The sequence below is a fragment of the Natator depressus genome, chromosome 2 (genome assembly GCF_965152275.1).
Source record: "Natator depressus isolate rNatDep1 chromosome 2, rNatDep2.hap1, whole genome shotgun sequence".
In the NCBI taxonomy this organism is placed as follows: domain Eukaryota; kingdom Metazoa; phylum Chordata; order Testudines; family Cheloniidae; genus Natator; species Natator depressus.
Genome location: NC_134235.1, coordinates 189,811,687 through 189,828,675, shown reverse-complemented (window position 1 = coordinate 189,828,675; position 16,989 = coordinate 189,811,687). Strand labels below are relative to the sequence as shown.

Sequence of the window (16,989 nt, the reverse complement as noted above, 5' to 3'; positions counted from 1 at the left end):
TTAATCCCAGTTAGAGGGCAATAGCCTCCAGTCTCTTTTTTGTTATAGCTGCTTTATTTTGTTTTTAGTTATAGGAGTTTTGTCATGATTTTATTGTATGTTTAAACAGATGGGTACTGTACAACAGATACAGTTTAAAGGGATTTGGCAACAGCCACTTTAAAAAACCAAGTGTTTAAACTACTTATTTGCAATAGATTTTGATGCATTTTTCCACAGAACATGGTATTTATTTTCTCTAAAAGATGAGGCACAGCACACAGCTTCCTTCTACTGCCTTTTCTTTTGTAGCGGATTTGTCCTTGATAAAGAGAGGCTAAGGAATCCTTCAATGCGTATTATTCAAAAGCTTCAAATATGCAGAAATGTGGTTTTAGATTTTCATGCACTTTAGTACTGAGATTCCATTACAATTTCTTTTTCTAAAATAAAGCCCAAAAAATAAACTGTGTAATGGATGTTTATTGAACTCTTTTGAGACATTTGTCCAACTTCACAAAGGGCCTTTACTTTGATATCAGATACGCTCAAATGAACAGAACTGAAAAGTTTAGAAACCGAAAGTCTCTTCCTTGCAAAAACTAAAACAGTACAAAAATAGTTCTGCAATTTAAACATGCTAAAATCTTAAGTTTCTGCCTTTTAATGAGAGTATGGTGTACCACTAGAATTTAGATAGGAAACACACTGGTGATCTCATCAGCAGTATAAGAGCTGTCATGCACATTTTAAATGACTATGTTAAAAAAATTACTGTACATGTGTAAGCACAGTAGTGAAGTGTTCAAGGAACAGTGATGCATGCAATGCATCCGTGATTAGAAACCATTTCCTTCTTGATGTATATATTCTATACAGTTATTCCTCAGCAGTTCACATAGTTGGTCAGGAGAGTTGGACCATTATTATGCGTTGCACGGGCAAAATTTTACCATTATTGTACTTTAGATTTATTCCTGATCAGATTATTCAAATGAGATCCCATGTTTAAAATAATTCAATAGATTTGTTCAGAGAAGACAGCTAGTCTCAGATTTTTAGCATTGATAAGCAGCCAATATTTTAAAAAGTTCCCTGAAGAGCAAGCAATAAAATCAAAGCTAACAAAGCAAAACATTCTAGTATGTTAGTCTCAAGAAAATGAATTTTTGGGGAAATCAGAAAAAAAATCTGTATCAAAAGTAGGAACTTAAACAGCAATATCAAGTATAATACCATACCCAGAATAAAAATTATGGATATTAATGTTTTCTCCTAACACTTTTTAGCAGATTTCCAATTAGTAAATTAGGGAAATTGTGTACATTATACCCACTGTTTTAGTAAAAAAAAAATTGTACACCTATTTAAGAATTGTTAATAAAAATACTCAGGATAATCTTTGAAAGTTGTTCTAATCTCAGTATACCATGAGCTTCAGTGGAAGACTTCTCACATTATGTTTATGATCTCAAGTGTTTCTCAAATACTGTGTATTGAAAGCTGAAATAACCAATAAAATGCTAACTTTTGTCACATGATTCCACAGAGTGCATTAAAAAATCATCAGTGGGATGCTTAGTATATCTGGTGGGCTTTTAAACTAAAGACTAAATCCCCGAAATCTGATGATCGAAGTTTTGCAGGTAGGAAGATTAGTACAATGCTGTATTGTATGAGTAGCAGATTCATATTTGTTTCTTCCAGAACTATATCACGTTTTAGGGAAGCTTAAAGCTGGGCCATACTATTATTCACAGAAGGGTGAAAGATAAGAGGGAGGGACGTTTAAGTACCTAGTCTTCAAGAGTGAAACACTAAACACTTTGATTAGCTAATATACATTTTAATACAAGAAAATGCAATGAATTTATTTATATCTGAATGCAGATAATACTTTATTAACTGATCACAGTTTTAATGTCTGATTTAAAACCATAACTAATTTGGGAAACAAAAAGAGGGGATGTTAAGGCTGAGCCATATATACACAGAAAAAAATCTGGATACTGATAATCTGTACATTTTTTTATTAGTTACCTCTGCTTTTTTCTTTACACAAATAGTCTATTCAGTGTCTGAAGTTATCAAATTGGCCAATATTTTAAAGTCTTACGCTGGAATGAAAGTTTAGCGCAAGTTTTTGATGCAGTGTAAATCTCAAATGAGATCAGACAGGTTTGCTGTCATATTCCACATGAAGTGTTGAATTTTATGCAGGTTAGTTTATTGTTGGCGCACAAAGTTATAACAACCGATTATCCTCTCTTCCAGCAAAACTAGTAGTTCTATCCCTCAAAGGTTAACCTGTATTAAATTCAACTATAATAGATTGGGAGATCAATATACATTAAGTGCCCATGCTACATGTCATTTTCCAACTCTTTAAGCAGCCTTTAACATTATATGATTAAGTGGACATATGTGCCATTTTACACAATTACACCAACTTTTCAACAAAATCCAGGAATTAGTTAATTCTTTAAATTCCACCGTGAACAGTAGTCCTATATGGTGTGGTATAGTTTTCCATCTGTATTAGCTCCCTTTTGTAAAGCTGGGCAACACATGAAATAAAGACATCAATTGTTTGTCCTTCTCTGAAAAAGTGTTTCAGCTGTCTAGTTCCAGTCACTGAAGGAAGAGGCAGAGGCAAGTTTAAATTATCCCAGAAAACTGAATAAATTGCTTTATTTGGTGTCTTCAAGATGCTTCACCTTCTGTGGGGGAAGTAGGTGTTGTGGGAGAGACCATTTCAGGTTTTCGTGAAATTCTATCCAATTCTGCCTGAACATCGGTCAAGACTGGCTTCTGGCCTGTACAAAAAAAAAAAAAACACACAACACTTGGTCATGCTTAAAAATGAAAGGACTTGTTTTCCCACAACTATGTTATATCTTAAAAACATCCATAAAAAAAAAAAAGAGTTAAGTTTTCCTGCTTTAATACAATACTAAATAAGTTGTTTCATGCAATCACATTTACAAACTGCAGATACACTAGAGTAAAGATATAGTAAAACGAGAACATATTTAGTCCGTAGCAATTTTAGACATGTGGGTTACCCTACTGTTTGGCTAACAAGCCATTTTTACAATAGTTCTCTCAAGGTCTTACACTGTATCTGGAAAGCAAATCCTATGAAATCCTAACATAAATGATATACATTCCATCTCCTAAAATTTCTAGAAAGTGTTGACCAATAAATGCTGGGCTCACATTATAAGTATGTATTATTCACACCACATGTTAATGTGTTAAGCACACAATAATACACAGATTTATATTTCAAACAGTTACATGGCCCGAATTGGCCTATGTCTTTCTATAAACCTGTTCACTTATTCTAAGTACCCTTTAACACTTTGCAAAGCTGAAATCAACTTTAGCATTAGAAAATAATGAACTTGACTGATACTGATTTGATCTCTTGAGTATATTTTATAATGAACCAAAGTGCTCTCAAGTAACTAACTGTACAATTTACCAACAGAAAAAATAAACCCTCTTCACATTCCCAATCGCCTTACCTCCTTCCACACAGGCATGGGGGAAACAGGATTATTTTATCTAGGTTTACATGAAAATTCTTATTTAAAAAGGACCACAGATCCTTAATAGGTCTTAGCCGACTGAGCTTAAAAAGCAGACCAGACCTTTTAAGCTACTGAAGATCTGTGAAATTTCCTGCCCAGAGGAAGCCTATGACCAGTCTTTGCATATGAATCGGCATACACCCCCCACATGGATACTGCCCCCCTCTTCAAATAGGGGCTGGAGATCTTTTGTGCCCCTATTCACCAGTTTTCTTGATTGGGTTGAAGACTCTCTGAATTCCCATCCACCCTCCCGAAGTGGGTATCACAAAGTTGTACTGTAATGCATATGCATAAGATGGCCCAAATGCATATGCATACAGTAGAATTAAGGTCAGTGTGGCAATCCTCCTTGTATCTAGTGCTGGGTAATGGAGTTTGCAGTCCATAGAATCACAGAATATCAGGGTTGGAAGGGACCTCAGGAGATCTAGTCCAACTCCCTGCTCAAAGCAGGACCAATCCCCAATTTTTGCCCCAGATACCTAAATGGCCCCCTCAAGGATTGAACTCACAACCCTGGGTTTAGCAGGCCAATGCTCAAACCACTGAGCTGTCCCTCCCCCCAAATTGATAGGTTTAGCTAGGCTCTCATTCTATATTCAGCAATAAAGGTTTCTGCTTCAGCTTTTCAAAAGTAGTTGTGAGGCAGCTGCAGTGATTAGATGGAGGGTGTTCTGGCATATCTGAAGGCCAGAGTATAAGACCAACAGCTGACAAATTATGCTGCAATCATCATGTACCTCCCACCCCTGAAGATTCTGTCTCTGTGTAGTTCTTTAAGATGTATACCAGTAGGAGCAACACTTCGGGGGCTGTACTATTACCAGACAAGTGTGATTGTTAGATATAGGATCAGCATGTCTCTGTCGCTCTGTAACTTAAGACTGAGGAAAAAATTCTGTAACTATGATGTGCTCACCTTAATTAGGACAAAAGTATCACTCCATGGAAGAGAAAGCATCTCTAGGGAAGCTGGCTACTCCAGATAATTCCTGATCAATATGGCCCCAGACTGGAGTCAGGAGGACCAAGATGTCCTGTAGATATGCACTACAATACTTCGTAGTGAGGGTTGTGTGATCAAGACAGCCAATATTCAGAGATCACTGAGGGATTTAAATAACTAGGATTCCCAATCTATGCAGAAGCTACTGATGAAATCTCTGTGCTCATTCTGAATCTTTCCCCTACACTCTCTGCAATCAGCCCAAGAAGAGTAGGACTATTACAAGCAGGAGGACCTCCATTTAGTGCTGTACAAACATAAAAAGAGCCCATGCTCCAAAAAGCTTAGACTCTTAAAGGACAACAGGTGGATGAAAAGAATCAAAGTACAGTAGTAAGAGCCTGTTTAACACCACTGAGGAGCACTTGTGTGTGCATGCTAAGTGGGGATGAATGTAGCTAGCATGCTTCCTTTATTTTCTAACACCACAGGCTCATGCAGCAATTACCCAGAAGGGCCTTTTTGCTCTCTTCACCTTCCCTAATAGAAGGGAGAAATCCAGGTGATGAGGAACAAAAGAGGGGACTCAATAGATGAGCATTCATATTACTTATCCTCATTATTCCCCTGCAGGAATGCAAGAGAGTCTCTTGGTCTGTGTTTGTTCTCCCCACAAAAGCTCTGATTCTAGCACACAAACATTGGAAAGCAGCAGATAGAAAGAAGACTAAAAACCTCGGAGCCTCACAGTACTAAGGGCTAGCAGATAGCGAACAGGATATTATTCATAAATTTCAATTAGATATAATACAATATGATTTTTCCCCCAAAAAAGCTCAGAGGCTCACAATACAGCCATGACACCCTCCCACATTAAAATCTACTATGATCTCATCTTGGTTTACCATTGTCAGCCTCTCAGGTTTTACCATGTCGTTGAGCCATGGATAACGCTGTATATATTGAAGTTGTATTACTTATCTTGCCACATTTCTAACTGCATTTTAACAAATATTGCATGCTAGATTAAAGATATTCCTTGCACAAATGAAAATTCCCATGATGCTTTAGGATTATTCATACCTGACTTTTTTGCTGATGGTGGTAAATTGCTGCCACCACCTCCACCGCCCCCTCCTCCAGGGCTGCCACCACCAACACCAGGACCGCCTGGGGAACCAGTTTTTTTACTCAGCAAACTATTGAAGAAGTTAGCTAGGACGCCTTCGCTTGTGGCTCCAGCTACATCAAAAAAGTAGAAAGGTATTTTATATATGAAGAACAACATTTTCCAAACAAATGCTGACTACACAGTTGTTTTGCAGTGTTGTAGTACTGGGTTTATCCCAGGATATGAGAGACAAAGGTGGGTGAGGTAATATTTTCTATTGAACCAACTTCCGTTGGTGGAAGGTACAAGGTTTCAAGCTTCACCGAGCTCTTCTTCAGGTCTGGAGAAGGAAACCCAAGCATTCAAGCTAAACACGAGGTGAGATAGATTGTCTTACAGATATTTGAGACAGGCTGCAAGCAATGGACAAAGTCCAGTTACCCATCCCAAACACATTGACAATCTCATTTTTATCCTCACCCATCATAACTTTATATTCAACAACACTTTGTCCAAACCATGTGAACAGCCATGGGTACTAAAATGCCTCCCCAGTATGCCAACCTCCTCGTGGACCACCTCGAGGAAAATTTCTGTAAAAATGCATCACAAAACCAACAATATACAATGATATTTTCATCTTCTGGACAGATGACCTAAAAACTCCCTCAAAAATTTCCACCACTACTTCAGCTAACACACCCATCCATCAAACTCTCTCTAGTACATCCCCACACCAGCATCAACTTCCTGGACACCACAATCAACAATGGATTCCTACAGACAACTATATACAATATACATTCAGATCACCCCTGCAAATCCAGCAACCAGCTTTGATACACCCAGAAATCTGGTATCTACAGCCAGGCACTTAGATACCAAAGAATATGCACCGAAGAGAAGCTCTAGGATTCACATTTTAACACACCTTCACCAAACGAGGATGCGCCACTAGAGAAAAGTAGATTGCATCATGGAACAGGCCATACAAATACCCCAGGAGAACCTGCTTCAATGCAGGAAAACAAAGCCCACTGACTGCATACCCCTGGTTGTCACTTATCCCACGACAGAACACACACTCCTTGGGATATCATACAGCAATTAAAAGCTATACTTCATGGGGACCACAGTCTGAAATAAATCTTTCCCGAACCCCACTTCTGGCATTCAGATAACTCCCCAACCTCGCTAAGCTCATCAGAAGCAAGACAAGGACACGCCAACTCAAAGCAGCATCAGAGACTGCCAAAACAGATGCAAAACCTGCATCTCCAATGCTACAATGATCAATATTCCCTTCAACACCATACCTTTATGGATTCATGGCTCCTACACCTGCCTATCAACATACTAGAATATTTGATGTTCTTGATAAAGGTACACCACAACTACATGGGTGAAACCAGACAACCGCTACGTTCTCGAATGAATTCACACAGAAAACTGATAAGACAAAACACTTTACTACCCATGAGCAAACACTTTTCACGAAAGGATCATCCATACCTGAGTTCTCATTTCTTGTCCTCAAAGGAAACCTGTACGACACCTTCAAAAGATGGGCCTGGGAACTTAAATTCATAACTCTGCTGGACACAAAAACCAAGGGTTTTATGGCCCACTACAACAATTGCAACACACCCTGCTGCCTACTAACCCTCCATTGTCCTACAACTTCAGAGGTGTTAATTGCCCACATCATTTTAAGCAGTCTCCCACAACTTTGGTGACCCCTTTATGCTTAATCTGTCCCACCTTGTATTTACCTTGAACACTCTGGTTTCCTTCTCCAGACCTAAAGAAGAGCTCTCTGAGGTTCAAAAGCTTGTCCCTTCCAGCAACAGAAGTTGGCCCAACAAAAGATATCGTTGTCTCTTACACATATTAGGTCAGTATAAACAAATATAAAAGTATTTCAAGTGAGCAGTCAGGAATAGCTCACTTATTCCCACTACATTTTCCCTGCACAAGAAATATACCTTTCATATTAGGATCAATTTTTTTTGAGCCAGTAGGGATGGGTGTGACACTGGCCACGTTGGATGTTACTGATCTGTTTGGTGTCCTAGGGGAGCCTCCAGGAACTCTTGGCGAAGCATCCTACACAAAAGAAGATTGAATAATCAAACTATTTTGTGTACTCAACTTCCAGAAATAAACTATAATCTATACAAGCAGAACTATTCAATTACATTTTGCTATTTTTTCCATTTTTTTAAAAAAGGTACATTTCATACTGATCATGTAATTCAATGGAATACTTGTGCCAAAAAATTAATCCGTTTTAAATAAGAAATCATGCAATGCTGTGAGATACACATTTTTACAGAAAAGAAAAGGAATACTTGTGGCACCTTAGAGACTAACCAATTTATCTGAGCATAAGCTTTGGTGAGCTACAGCTCACTTCATCGGATGCATAAAAGTGGAAAATACAGTGGGGAGATTTATATACATAGAGAACATGAAACAATGGGTGTTACCATACACACTGTAACAAGAATGGTAACACCCATTGTTTCATGTTCTCTATGTATATAAATCTCCCCACCTGTATTTTCCACTTTTATGCATCCGATGAAGTGAGCTGTAGCTCACGAAAGCTTATGCTCAAATAAATTTGTTGGTCTCTAAGGTGCCACAAATACTCCTTTTCTTTTTGTGAATACAGACTAACACGGCTGCTACTCTGAAACCTGACATTTTTACAGAAGTGAGTATGTATAATGCATTAGCAAAGCACTTGAAAGTTAACAGGGAAAAAACCAAAAAAAAAAAAAACACCCCAAAAACCCAACCAGTATTGCAACTAAGAACCGCAGTCCAACAACTAGAGACACTGCAGAGGTGGGCACTCCACCCTGATGAGAGAGTAAAGCAGCTCTGGTTGTTTTGGAAACTTCATTCACTGGTTCATGGAGAAGCTACACCCAGCTCTCCTTAGTAATGAAGGCAAGCTGTGGCAAATACGGTGGAAAGAAGAATTTTTATTAAAAGCAAACAGCGTTGAAAACGTTTAGTACTTTCATTGCCTCACAAAAGCAACTTAATACGTCATATTACTGAGTAGTTGCTTGTCACTTGAAAAAAGGTTACAGGAACAGTCTTATAATTTTTTCTAAATTTGAACTTAAATAAGTAACAAGAGTTACACTGCTGAACATTTTATATACTAGTTCCAGAAATCCATCTAAAATGTAGGTATATCTGTACCTGCGCACACGTTGGAGCTCAATTTCATTCTCAGCTTAAGTATTTTTACAGCAATAAGAAAACTGTAGAAAAGCATTAAGAAAAAGCTTGTACATCACAAGTGCTCTTAGCACTGAAGTCCGTGATCTTCTCACCCAAACGTGCTATTGTATTAATCAAAACAGAAGAATGCACGATTTTCAGTTTCAGTATTTAAAATCTTTGTTACTAACCACTGGCCTTCCAGCTGCAGTAGGTGGCTGTTTCGCTAATAGAGACTGGAAAAAAAACAAAATATTAGACATTACTGTTTGCATTTACTGTAACAAGCTCAAAAATAAATATAATTGAACACCACGTTTAAATGAAACTAATTATCTACCATACAAATGCAAAGTAACTCTACCTGCTGCTTCATAAGAAACACTTGATCATCTTCTGCTACTATTTCTTTTTCATGCACAAACTGCAATATAAAAAAAACATTTCAATATGGTTGTGACTGATGTCATTTAAAAACTAGAGGTTGTCTTATTCTATTTAAAGATTAATATGAGGAGGCACAAAAAAATGCAGGAAATGGACTCAAGACAACATCTTCTTCAACCTAAAGCTGTTCTGGTGCTTTACACATTTTCTAATTGTTAACACAAAGCCAGTGACCATAAGGTAACTATCTTCACATGCTGCTAGCTGAACATCTTTACCTCTGCATTTATTTTTAAAGCAAGAGACATTGTTAAAGTGTTTTATTTCGTTAACATTTTTATTACAATTAATAGTTTAGACATGCTCTATGGAAGGCATTTGTCATAAATATAAAGGGAAGGGTAAACACCTTTAAAATCCCTGCTGGCCAGAGGAAAAACCCTTTCACCTGTAAAGGGTTAAGAAGCTAAAGATAACCTTGCTGGCACCTGACCAAAATGACCAATGAGGAGACAAGATACTTTCAAAGCTGGAGGGGGGAAAAAACAAAGGTTCTCTCTGTCTGTGTTGTTTTTATCGGGACCAGAGCAGGAATGCAGGTCAGATCTCCTGTAAAGGGCTAATAAGCAATCTAGCTAGAGATGCATTAGATTCTGTTTTGTTTAAATGGCTGATAAAATAAGTTGTGCTGAATGGAATGTATATTCCTGCTTGTGTCTTTTTGTAACTTAAGGTTTAGCCTAGAGGGATTCTCTATGTTTTGAATCTGATTATCCTGTAAGGTATTTGCCATCCTGATTTTACAGAGGTGTTTCTTTTACTTTTTCTTCAATTAAAATTCTTCTTTTAAGAACCTGATTGCTTTTTCATTGTTCTTAAGATCCAAGGGTTTGGATCTGTGTTCACCTATGGAAATTGGTGAGGATTTTTATCAAACCTTCCCCAGGAAAGGGGGTGTAAGGGTTGGGAGGATTTTAGGGGGAAAAGACATTTCCAAACGGACTCTTTCCCAATAATATACCGGTTAGACATTTGGTGGTGGTAGTGATAAAGTCCAAGGGCAAAAGGTAAAATAGTTTGTACCTTGGGGAAGTTTTAACCTAAGCTGGTAAAAGTAAGCTTAGGAGGTTTGCATGCAGGTCCCCACATCTGTACCCTAGAGTTCAGAGTGGGGAAGGAACCTTGACAGCATTGTTACGTACTTAGTACAAAATTGTTCAGTTTATAGGGCATGATCTTCTCAGACTGTTCAAAGATCTTGAAATTTTGATTTAGACTGAAGAACCTCACCGTATGTCTGGGGACTAGGTAGGTACTGAAATGCCACCATACTTTACCTTCCTCACCTTTCGAGAATCTCATAAACAACAAATTTATCCTCACAACCATCTTGTGATCTAGGAAAATATCTGTTTTACAGAGGGAAAATGAAACAGATGTGACCTTCTCAAGGTCACATGAAATTAATAGTAGAGCTGGAAACTGAACCCAGAAATCCTGAGTCCCAGTTCTAAGCCTCTATCACAAGATCACCCTTCCTCACAACAAATCCTCCGGCAGGGCAAAAGGTGTCTTAAAGCAAGTAAAATTTTACTGAGGATCAGGCCTGAAGTCTATATGCATGTAGAAACAGGTGAATTATTTTCTTGAGCACCGGGTATATACTACTACTACATATCTTGTCTTTTCCAGGATTGTGCAGATTATAGTGTCACTTTTCCCATTAAGTATTTGTAAGTAGCTCATGCAGTGGGAAGTTGCAGAATAATCCTAAAATATCAGTTTCATTAGGTGAGAGGTAGAGGTACTGGTCTTCAGATCCCCTCACCCCTTATTTGTCCTTTGCTTATGGCATCTCCTTGAATAACTGAGACAGAATTATTTATAAAATGTACTAAGCACAGAAAGTTTGCTGGATATGTTGCACATCCAATATAGATTTATCTTCTTGTTTAATTCCGGGCTTTATTTGCCTACTTTTGGTTTTAAATAGGGTTTACAACCATGAGTTTCTACTACAGAATATAGGAAATAGGGAAGAGTTAAGATTTTTTTAATTCATAAGAAATTTATAAAGGCATTTTAAACATTCAGGTTTGCTGAGAGTTAGTACATTCTGAATTTAACTCATAAATCAATGCAATTTAACTTTCCAAAAGAGCAGAAGTTAGGTGCAAGCATACGCATCTTTAGAATGCTGTAGCTGTAGTGCTAGAGGAAGACACTTTTAAATACAATGCTCCCATCTGAAGTTTGAATGGAAGCTCATAGTCAAAGATGTTTCAGAGACTACTGGATACCTTTCCAATTTTAATTTGATAAAATATGAAATTGAAACGGATTTAACATTCCTAACTGGATCTTCCTACTAGAAATGAGAAGATAAGTCTGAAAGAAGTCAAGCTGCCTCAGCTTTGCTGTTAAATGTAGTAGCTGGGCTTCTGGCTTCATTTATAGCTACAGCTCATAAAAACTGAACAAAAAGAAATTTAAAAAGGAGTGAGGGAAAAGGTTGATAAGCTTCACAAACGTCATCATCCTCTTTTAAATAGTGGGTGCAGGCATACCACATACATATCTGAGATTCTTTGAGGCTGTGATTTCTTAACACTGTTTCATAAACACTGGCACAATGGCAAAAAGGCACAACAGGCCTACCTAAATTAGATGTTTTAATGTTGCATTTTATTACATTATATGAGGTCCATTCAATTTGCCTGCTTTTGAAAAAAAAATCTGAGTTAGTAAACTGTTTTGGGGGCATATTATAATGAAAATGTTGACCTATAATGTTTGGTCCCATTTGGAAACTAAAGATGTACCTGTATATCTTGGAAAATACATTACAACTGCACCAGTAAACGAGCATAAGAGATTTATGTTTCTCTGAGTATGGCAGCAACCCTAATGGTTTAACTGCCATAGTTTGGCAAAGCAAAGCATCAAACTTCAGTGAATATCTACAAAGGAAATGTAATGGAGGAGTGTTAACAAGGCCACTTTACCTTGAATGATCCCTTGAAATCTGATAACTACTCATGCTAAAAAAAACCCCAAAACAAACAGTTACTCACCTTCTTGTAACTCTTGTTCTTCGAGATGTTCATGTCCAGTCTAATCAGGTGTGTGCGCACGCGCACGGAAGCCTGAAGATTTTCCCCCAGCAGTATCCGTCAGATCGGTCTGGGAACCCTCTGGAGTGGTGCCATCATTGTGCTCAATATAGGGCCCTACTAAGTTCCCACCCCCTCAGTTCTTTCTTGCTGGCTACTCCAACAGAGGGGTAGGTGGGTGGATATTGGAATGGACATGAACAACACATCTCGAAGAACAACTTTCTTCAAGTGCTTGTTCATGTCAATTCCAATCAGGGGACTCCCAAGCCTAAATTCAGGAGCCAGTGTCGAGCTGTCCACTGACTGGAGCACTGCTCTACCAAAGGCCGCATCATCCCTGGCCTGCTGGGTAATCGCATAATGTGCGGTGAAAGTACGTATGGAGGACCACATCGCCACTCTGCATATTTCCTGGGTCAGGACTTGCACCAAGAACGCTGCTGAAGAAGCTTGCGCCCTAATGGAGTGCGCTGTGAGCGGAGGGGCAGGCACCTCTACCAGGTTATAGCATTCACGGTTGCATGGCATGATCCACGAGGAAATTCACTGGGAGGAGACTGGAAGACCCTTCATCCTGTCTGCCACAGCCACAAACAGTTGAATGGACTTCCTAAACGGTTTCGTTCTTTCCATGTAAAAGGCTAGCGCTCTCTGGACATCCAATGAGTGAAGCCTCTGCTCTCTGCCACTCAAATATGACTTAGGATAGAACACTGGGAGGAAGACGTCCTGGTTGATGTGAAACTGGGAGACAACCTTCAGGAGGAAAGCTGGATGTGGCCTGAGCCGAACCTTGTCCTTATCGAACACTGTGTAAGGGAGCTCTGATGTTAGGGCCTCAAGCTCAGACACCCTCCTGGCTGAGGTTATCGCTACCAGAAACGCCACGACAGGTAGAGCAGGGAACACGTCGCCAGTGGTTCAAAGGAGGACCACCCATCAATTCAGAAATGACTAGATTGAGGTCTCAGGTCAGGGTCAGCTGCTGGACGTGCAGACATAGCCTGTCGAGACCTTTCAGGAAACGGCTGACCATAGGGTTGGCAAACACTGATCAGCCCTCTGAACCTGGATGGAAAGCAGAGGTGGCGGACAAGTAAACTCTTATTGACGACAGTCCCTGCAGCTTGAGATGCAGAAGGTAGTCCAGTGTCCCTATGGTATAGAGACAAGCATCTGGGACGAGTGATGCTGTGCCAACCAGAATGAGAATCTCTTCCACTTGGCAAAGTAGGCAGCCCTGGTGGAGGGTTTCCTACTGCCAAGGAGGACTTGTCTAACCAGGTCTTAGCAGGAGAGCTCTGTGGGGTTCAGTCATGGCACTTCCACGCCGTGAGGTGCAACGACTAGAGGTTCAGGGGCTGCAGATGGTGGTGATCCTGAGTTATTAAATCCAAGAGGAGCAGCAAGGTAACTGGGGCTTCCATGGACATTTCTAGGAGAGATGTGTACCAGTGTTGGTGGGGCAGGCTGGAGCTATCAATATCACTGAAGTCTCTTCCATCCATATCTTGAGGAGCACCTTGTGAATGAGACGGATGGTCAGGAAAGTGTAAACAAGTTGGCCTCCCCATGGGAGAACGCATGTGTTCGCGATGCAGCCCACTCTGTGATTCAGGAAGGAGCAAAAAACTGTCGGCACTTCCTGTTGCATCGCCTGGCAAACAGATCCATCTGGGGAGAGCCACAGCGTTGGCAGATTGAGTTCGCAATGTCCGGGCATAGGATCGCTCGTGGCCGTGAAAAGACCTGTGGAACTTGTTCTGTACTCCTGGGAGGTACGATGCTTGCAGGTGTATCAAATGAGCTACAGAAAAATCCACAGTGTGAGGAGCATGCACCCCTGTTTGTCGATATAGAACATCACCGTGGTGTTGTCTGTCATGACTGATACACATCTCCCTGTCAAGCGGGCTCGGAAAGTCTGGCATGCCAGACGCACTCCGACTGATGCGGAGAGCGAGTTCTGCCTGAGACCAGAGGCCTTGTGTCCTGAAGTCTCCCAGATGTGCTCCCCAGCCCAAGTCTGGAGCATCCATCACTAGCGAGAGGGATGGCTGAGGACTGGTGAAGGGGACCCCTGCACACACTACCTGTGGATTGAGCCACCACTGGAAAGAGTTGAGGACAAGGTGAGGCAGAGTTACAACCCTGTCCAAACTGTCCCGAGCCGGCCAATACACCAAGGCTAGCCACGACTGGAGAGGCCGGCGTCTGAGCCTGGTAACATAGGTACAAGAAGGGGTTGGGATGGTGGCAGCGTCAGGGAGCCATGGAGCTACTCCCGATCCTGCTGATACCAACGGCACTGGAGGTGATATGAAAGTGGCCAAAGCCATCGATGCTGCCCTGGAATGCAACCCTTGGCTCCGCCCTTGGTGAAAGGCCCAGGGAGTCCAAAAGGGCCACTGTGCTGGGGACTGCCACTGTACGGGCCATGGTGCTGGTCTCGTGATGACCTGAACCATCTACTTGTGATCCTACGAGATCGATAGGAGTCCGACTCAGAGGTCTCAGAAAAGGACGACCACGGAGGAGCGGTATTTCGAGGCATCCAGGGTCCGCACCGAGGGCTCGGGGACCGACTAAGCTGCTGACCCTGTTCTGGCGCCGGGGAGCAGTGCAGCGGGGATGGAGACCGCCAGGCCATCATTGCAGGCTTTCCCCTTGATGGTGCCGGGGGAGCGACCAGTGCTGGCGACCTCTCCCGTCTAGGTGGGGAGAACGGTGCTGTGAGCTGGAGCTGGTCCTGGGCTGCCTCACACATCTCCGGGGTCAACGGGAAGTGAAGTTGTCGGCTCAGCCTCAGCCAGCGAGAAGTGTCCAGACTCGACCGCCCTTCCACGGGGGCAGGAGTCGACGCAACCGTCTCTGGCAGCGAAGCTGATGTAGTGTGGCCCAGCGCGGGTCTAGCCTGGGAGGAAATGGTCCTCTTCTGCGGCACTGGTGATTGAGACAAATGCCTGCCTGCAGCATGTGAGCCACAAGTGGAGCCATGACAGTGACAAGAGTCCCTGTCTTTACTCAGCACTGATCCCCGTGCCAACGGTGCTGGGGCACTGCATACTGAGGAGGTACTTGGTGCCGGGTCCGCCAATCCGGGGTCGGACTGGGGCTGGAGTGCCACTTCCATTAGTAGGATCTTCAGGCACTGATCTCTAAGCTTCAGTGTCCTGGGGCGAAAACCCCTGCAGATCCTACAGCGATCCTTTTGATCCTTCGAACACAAAGTTTGAGGATTGCTTCTGGGCATACACTTGCCGCAGACCTTACAGACTTTGAAGCAAGGAGACCACAGCATGCCCTAGCACCCGGATAGCACTGGAGAGGAAACCCCTCCAAAGGAAACCTAAGCAAAGTACCTACTAACTACTTAACACTAACTACAGAACTAATGAAAACTATATACAGACTGCCAAATGCGCTTGTCATGACAAGAGTAAGGGGAAGTTCCAGCTAACTGTCACTGGTGGTAAGAAGGAACTGAGGGGGTGGTGGGTCGGTATTGAGTGACATGATGGCACCACACTAGGGGGCGCTCAGACAGATTTGATGGATACTGCTAGGAAAAATCTTCTGGCTGCTGCGTGCGCACGCACGCACACCTGACTGGAATTGACATGAACAAGCACTCGAAGAAGAACAATCTGTTCCATCTTGTATTTAGCTGTGACACTCTTGGTATGTCTACACTGCAACTAGACACTTGCAGCTGGCCCAGGCCAGCTGGCTCTGGCTTATGGGGCTCAGGCTGTGGGACTGCAGTGGAGACTTTCCTGCTCAGGTTGCTGCCCAAGCTCTGGGATCCTCCCATCTTGCAGGATCCTGGAGCCCAGGGGTCTTCACTAAATTAAATAGCCCAACCGCCCAAGCCCTGAGAGCCAGAGACAGCTGGCATGGGCCAGCCAAGGGTTTTTAATTGCAATGTAGACATTCCTCCAGAGTAAGTTTCCTAGACCTGAAGAGGTCTGAATAACCTCGAAACCTTGTCTCTCTCACCAAATGGAGTTGGTCCAATAAAAGATATTATCTCACCCACTTTGTCTCGCTAACTAAGAAGCGACTAAATCAAGAAGTTTTCTATTTACATCTTCAGTTTTTCTTTAATGTGGATCTTAAATCAGTGAGCCAGGGATTCGTTAGCATTTGGAGAAGACCGCTGTTATAGATTACACTTTTGGGGAGAAGGGAAGACACCAGCCACCCTGACTCACTACTGAGTTTATAGTTTGAGATTATGAGGTCAGTAACTGACACCTGGGGCACTGCAGCCTGATTTAGTTTGGTTCCATACACCTCAATGGCTAAATGATTTTGCCCCCTGTATCTTTTTCTACTGGTGAAGAGAACAGAAGGGTTTTTAAATAGCTATTTTACCAGGTAATCCTAGACATTTTAAGAGGTGGGCTTTAAGGCTGTATTTCTGAATTTTCATCAACAGTTTTCCTTTCTTCTGAAGAAAGTTCTACAGAGAATAATGGCAATAGGGAGAGGAGGGGTGGAAAAAGATCTACAGACACTTCTTTGTTGGATGAAACAAATAAACCCTTTAAGTAATGGAGAAGAAACACGGATGATTGAGAAGAGCAAACAGCAGGCTTCCATTCTCTT

The 16,989-nt window shown here is 41.5% G+C and overlaps 1 protein-coding gene across 2 annotated transcripts in view; it reads right to left on the bottom strand.

The window, feature by feature from the left end:
* Positions 1 to 482: 482 nt before the first annotated feature.
* Positions 483 to 16,989, bottom strand: part of DYNC1LI1 (dynein cytoplasmic 1 light intermediate chain 1) — a 54,879-nt gene continuing 38,372 nt past the window's right edge. The window contains exons 9-13 of one of the 2 annotated variants that reach the window (XM_074945613.1): positions 9,240 to 9,299; positions 9,067 to 9,111; positions 7,621 to 7,741; positions 5,608 to 5,766; positions 483 to 2,795 (exon numbers count right to left, since the gene is read on the bottom strand). In XM_074945613.1, coding sequence (XP_074801714.1) covers positions 2,683 to 2,795; positions 5,608 to 5,766; positions 7,621 to 7,741; positions 9,067 to 9,111; positions 9,240 to 9,299 — 498 coding nt within the window. In that variant the 3' untranslated portion in view covers positions 483 to 2,682. The remainder of the gene's footprint in view (positions 2,796 to 5,607; positions 5,767 to 7,620; positions 7,742 to 9,066; positions 9,112 to 9,239; positions 9,300 to 16,989) is intronic. The other variant, XM_074945612.1, reaches the window with a different exon arrangement.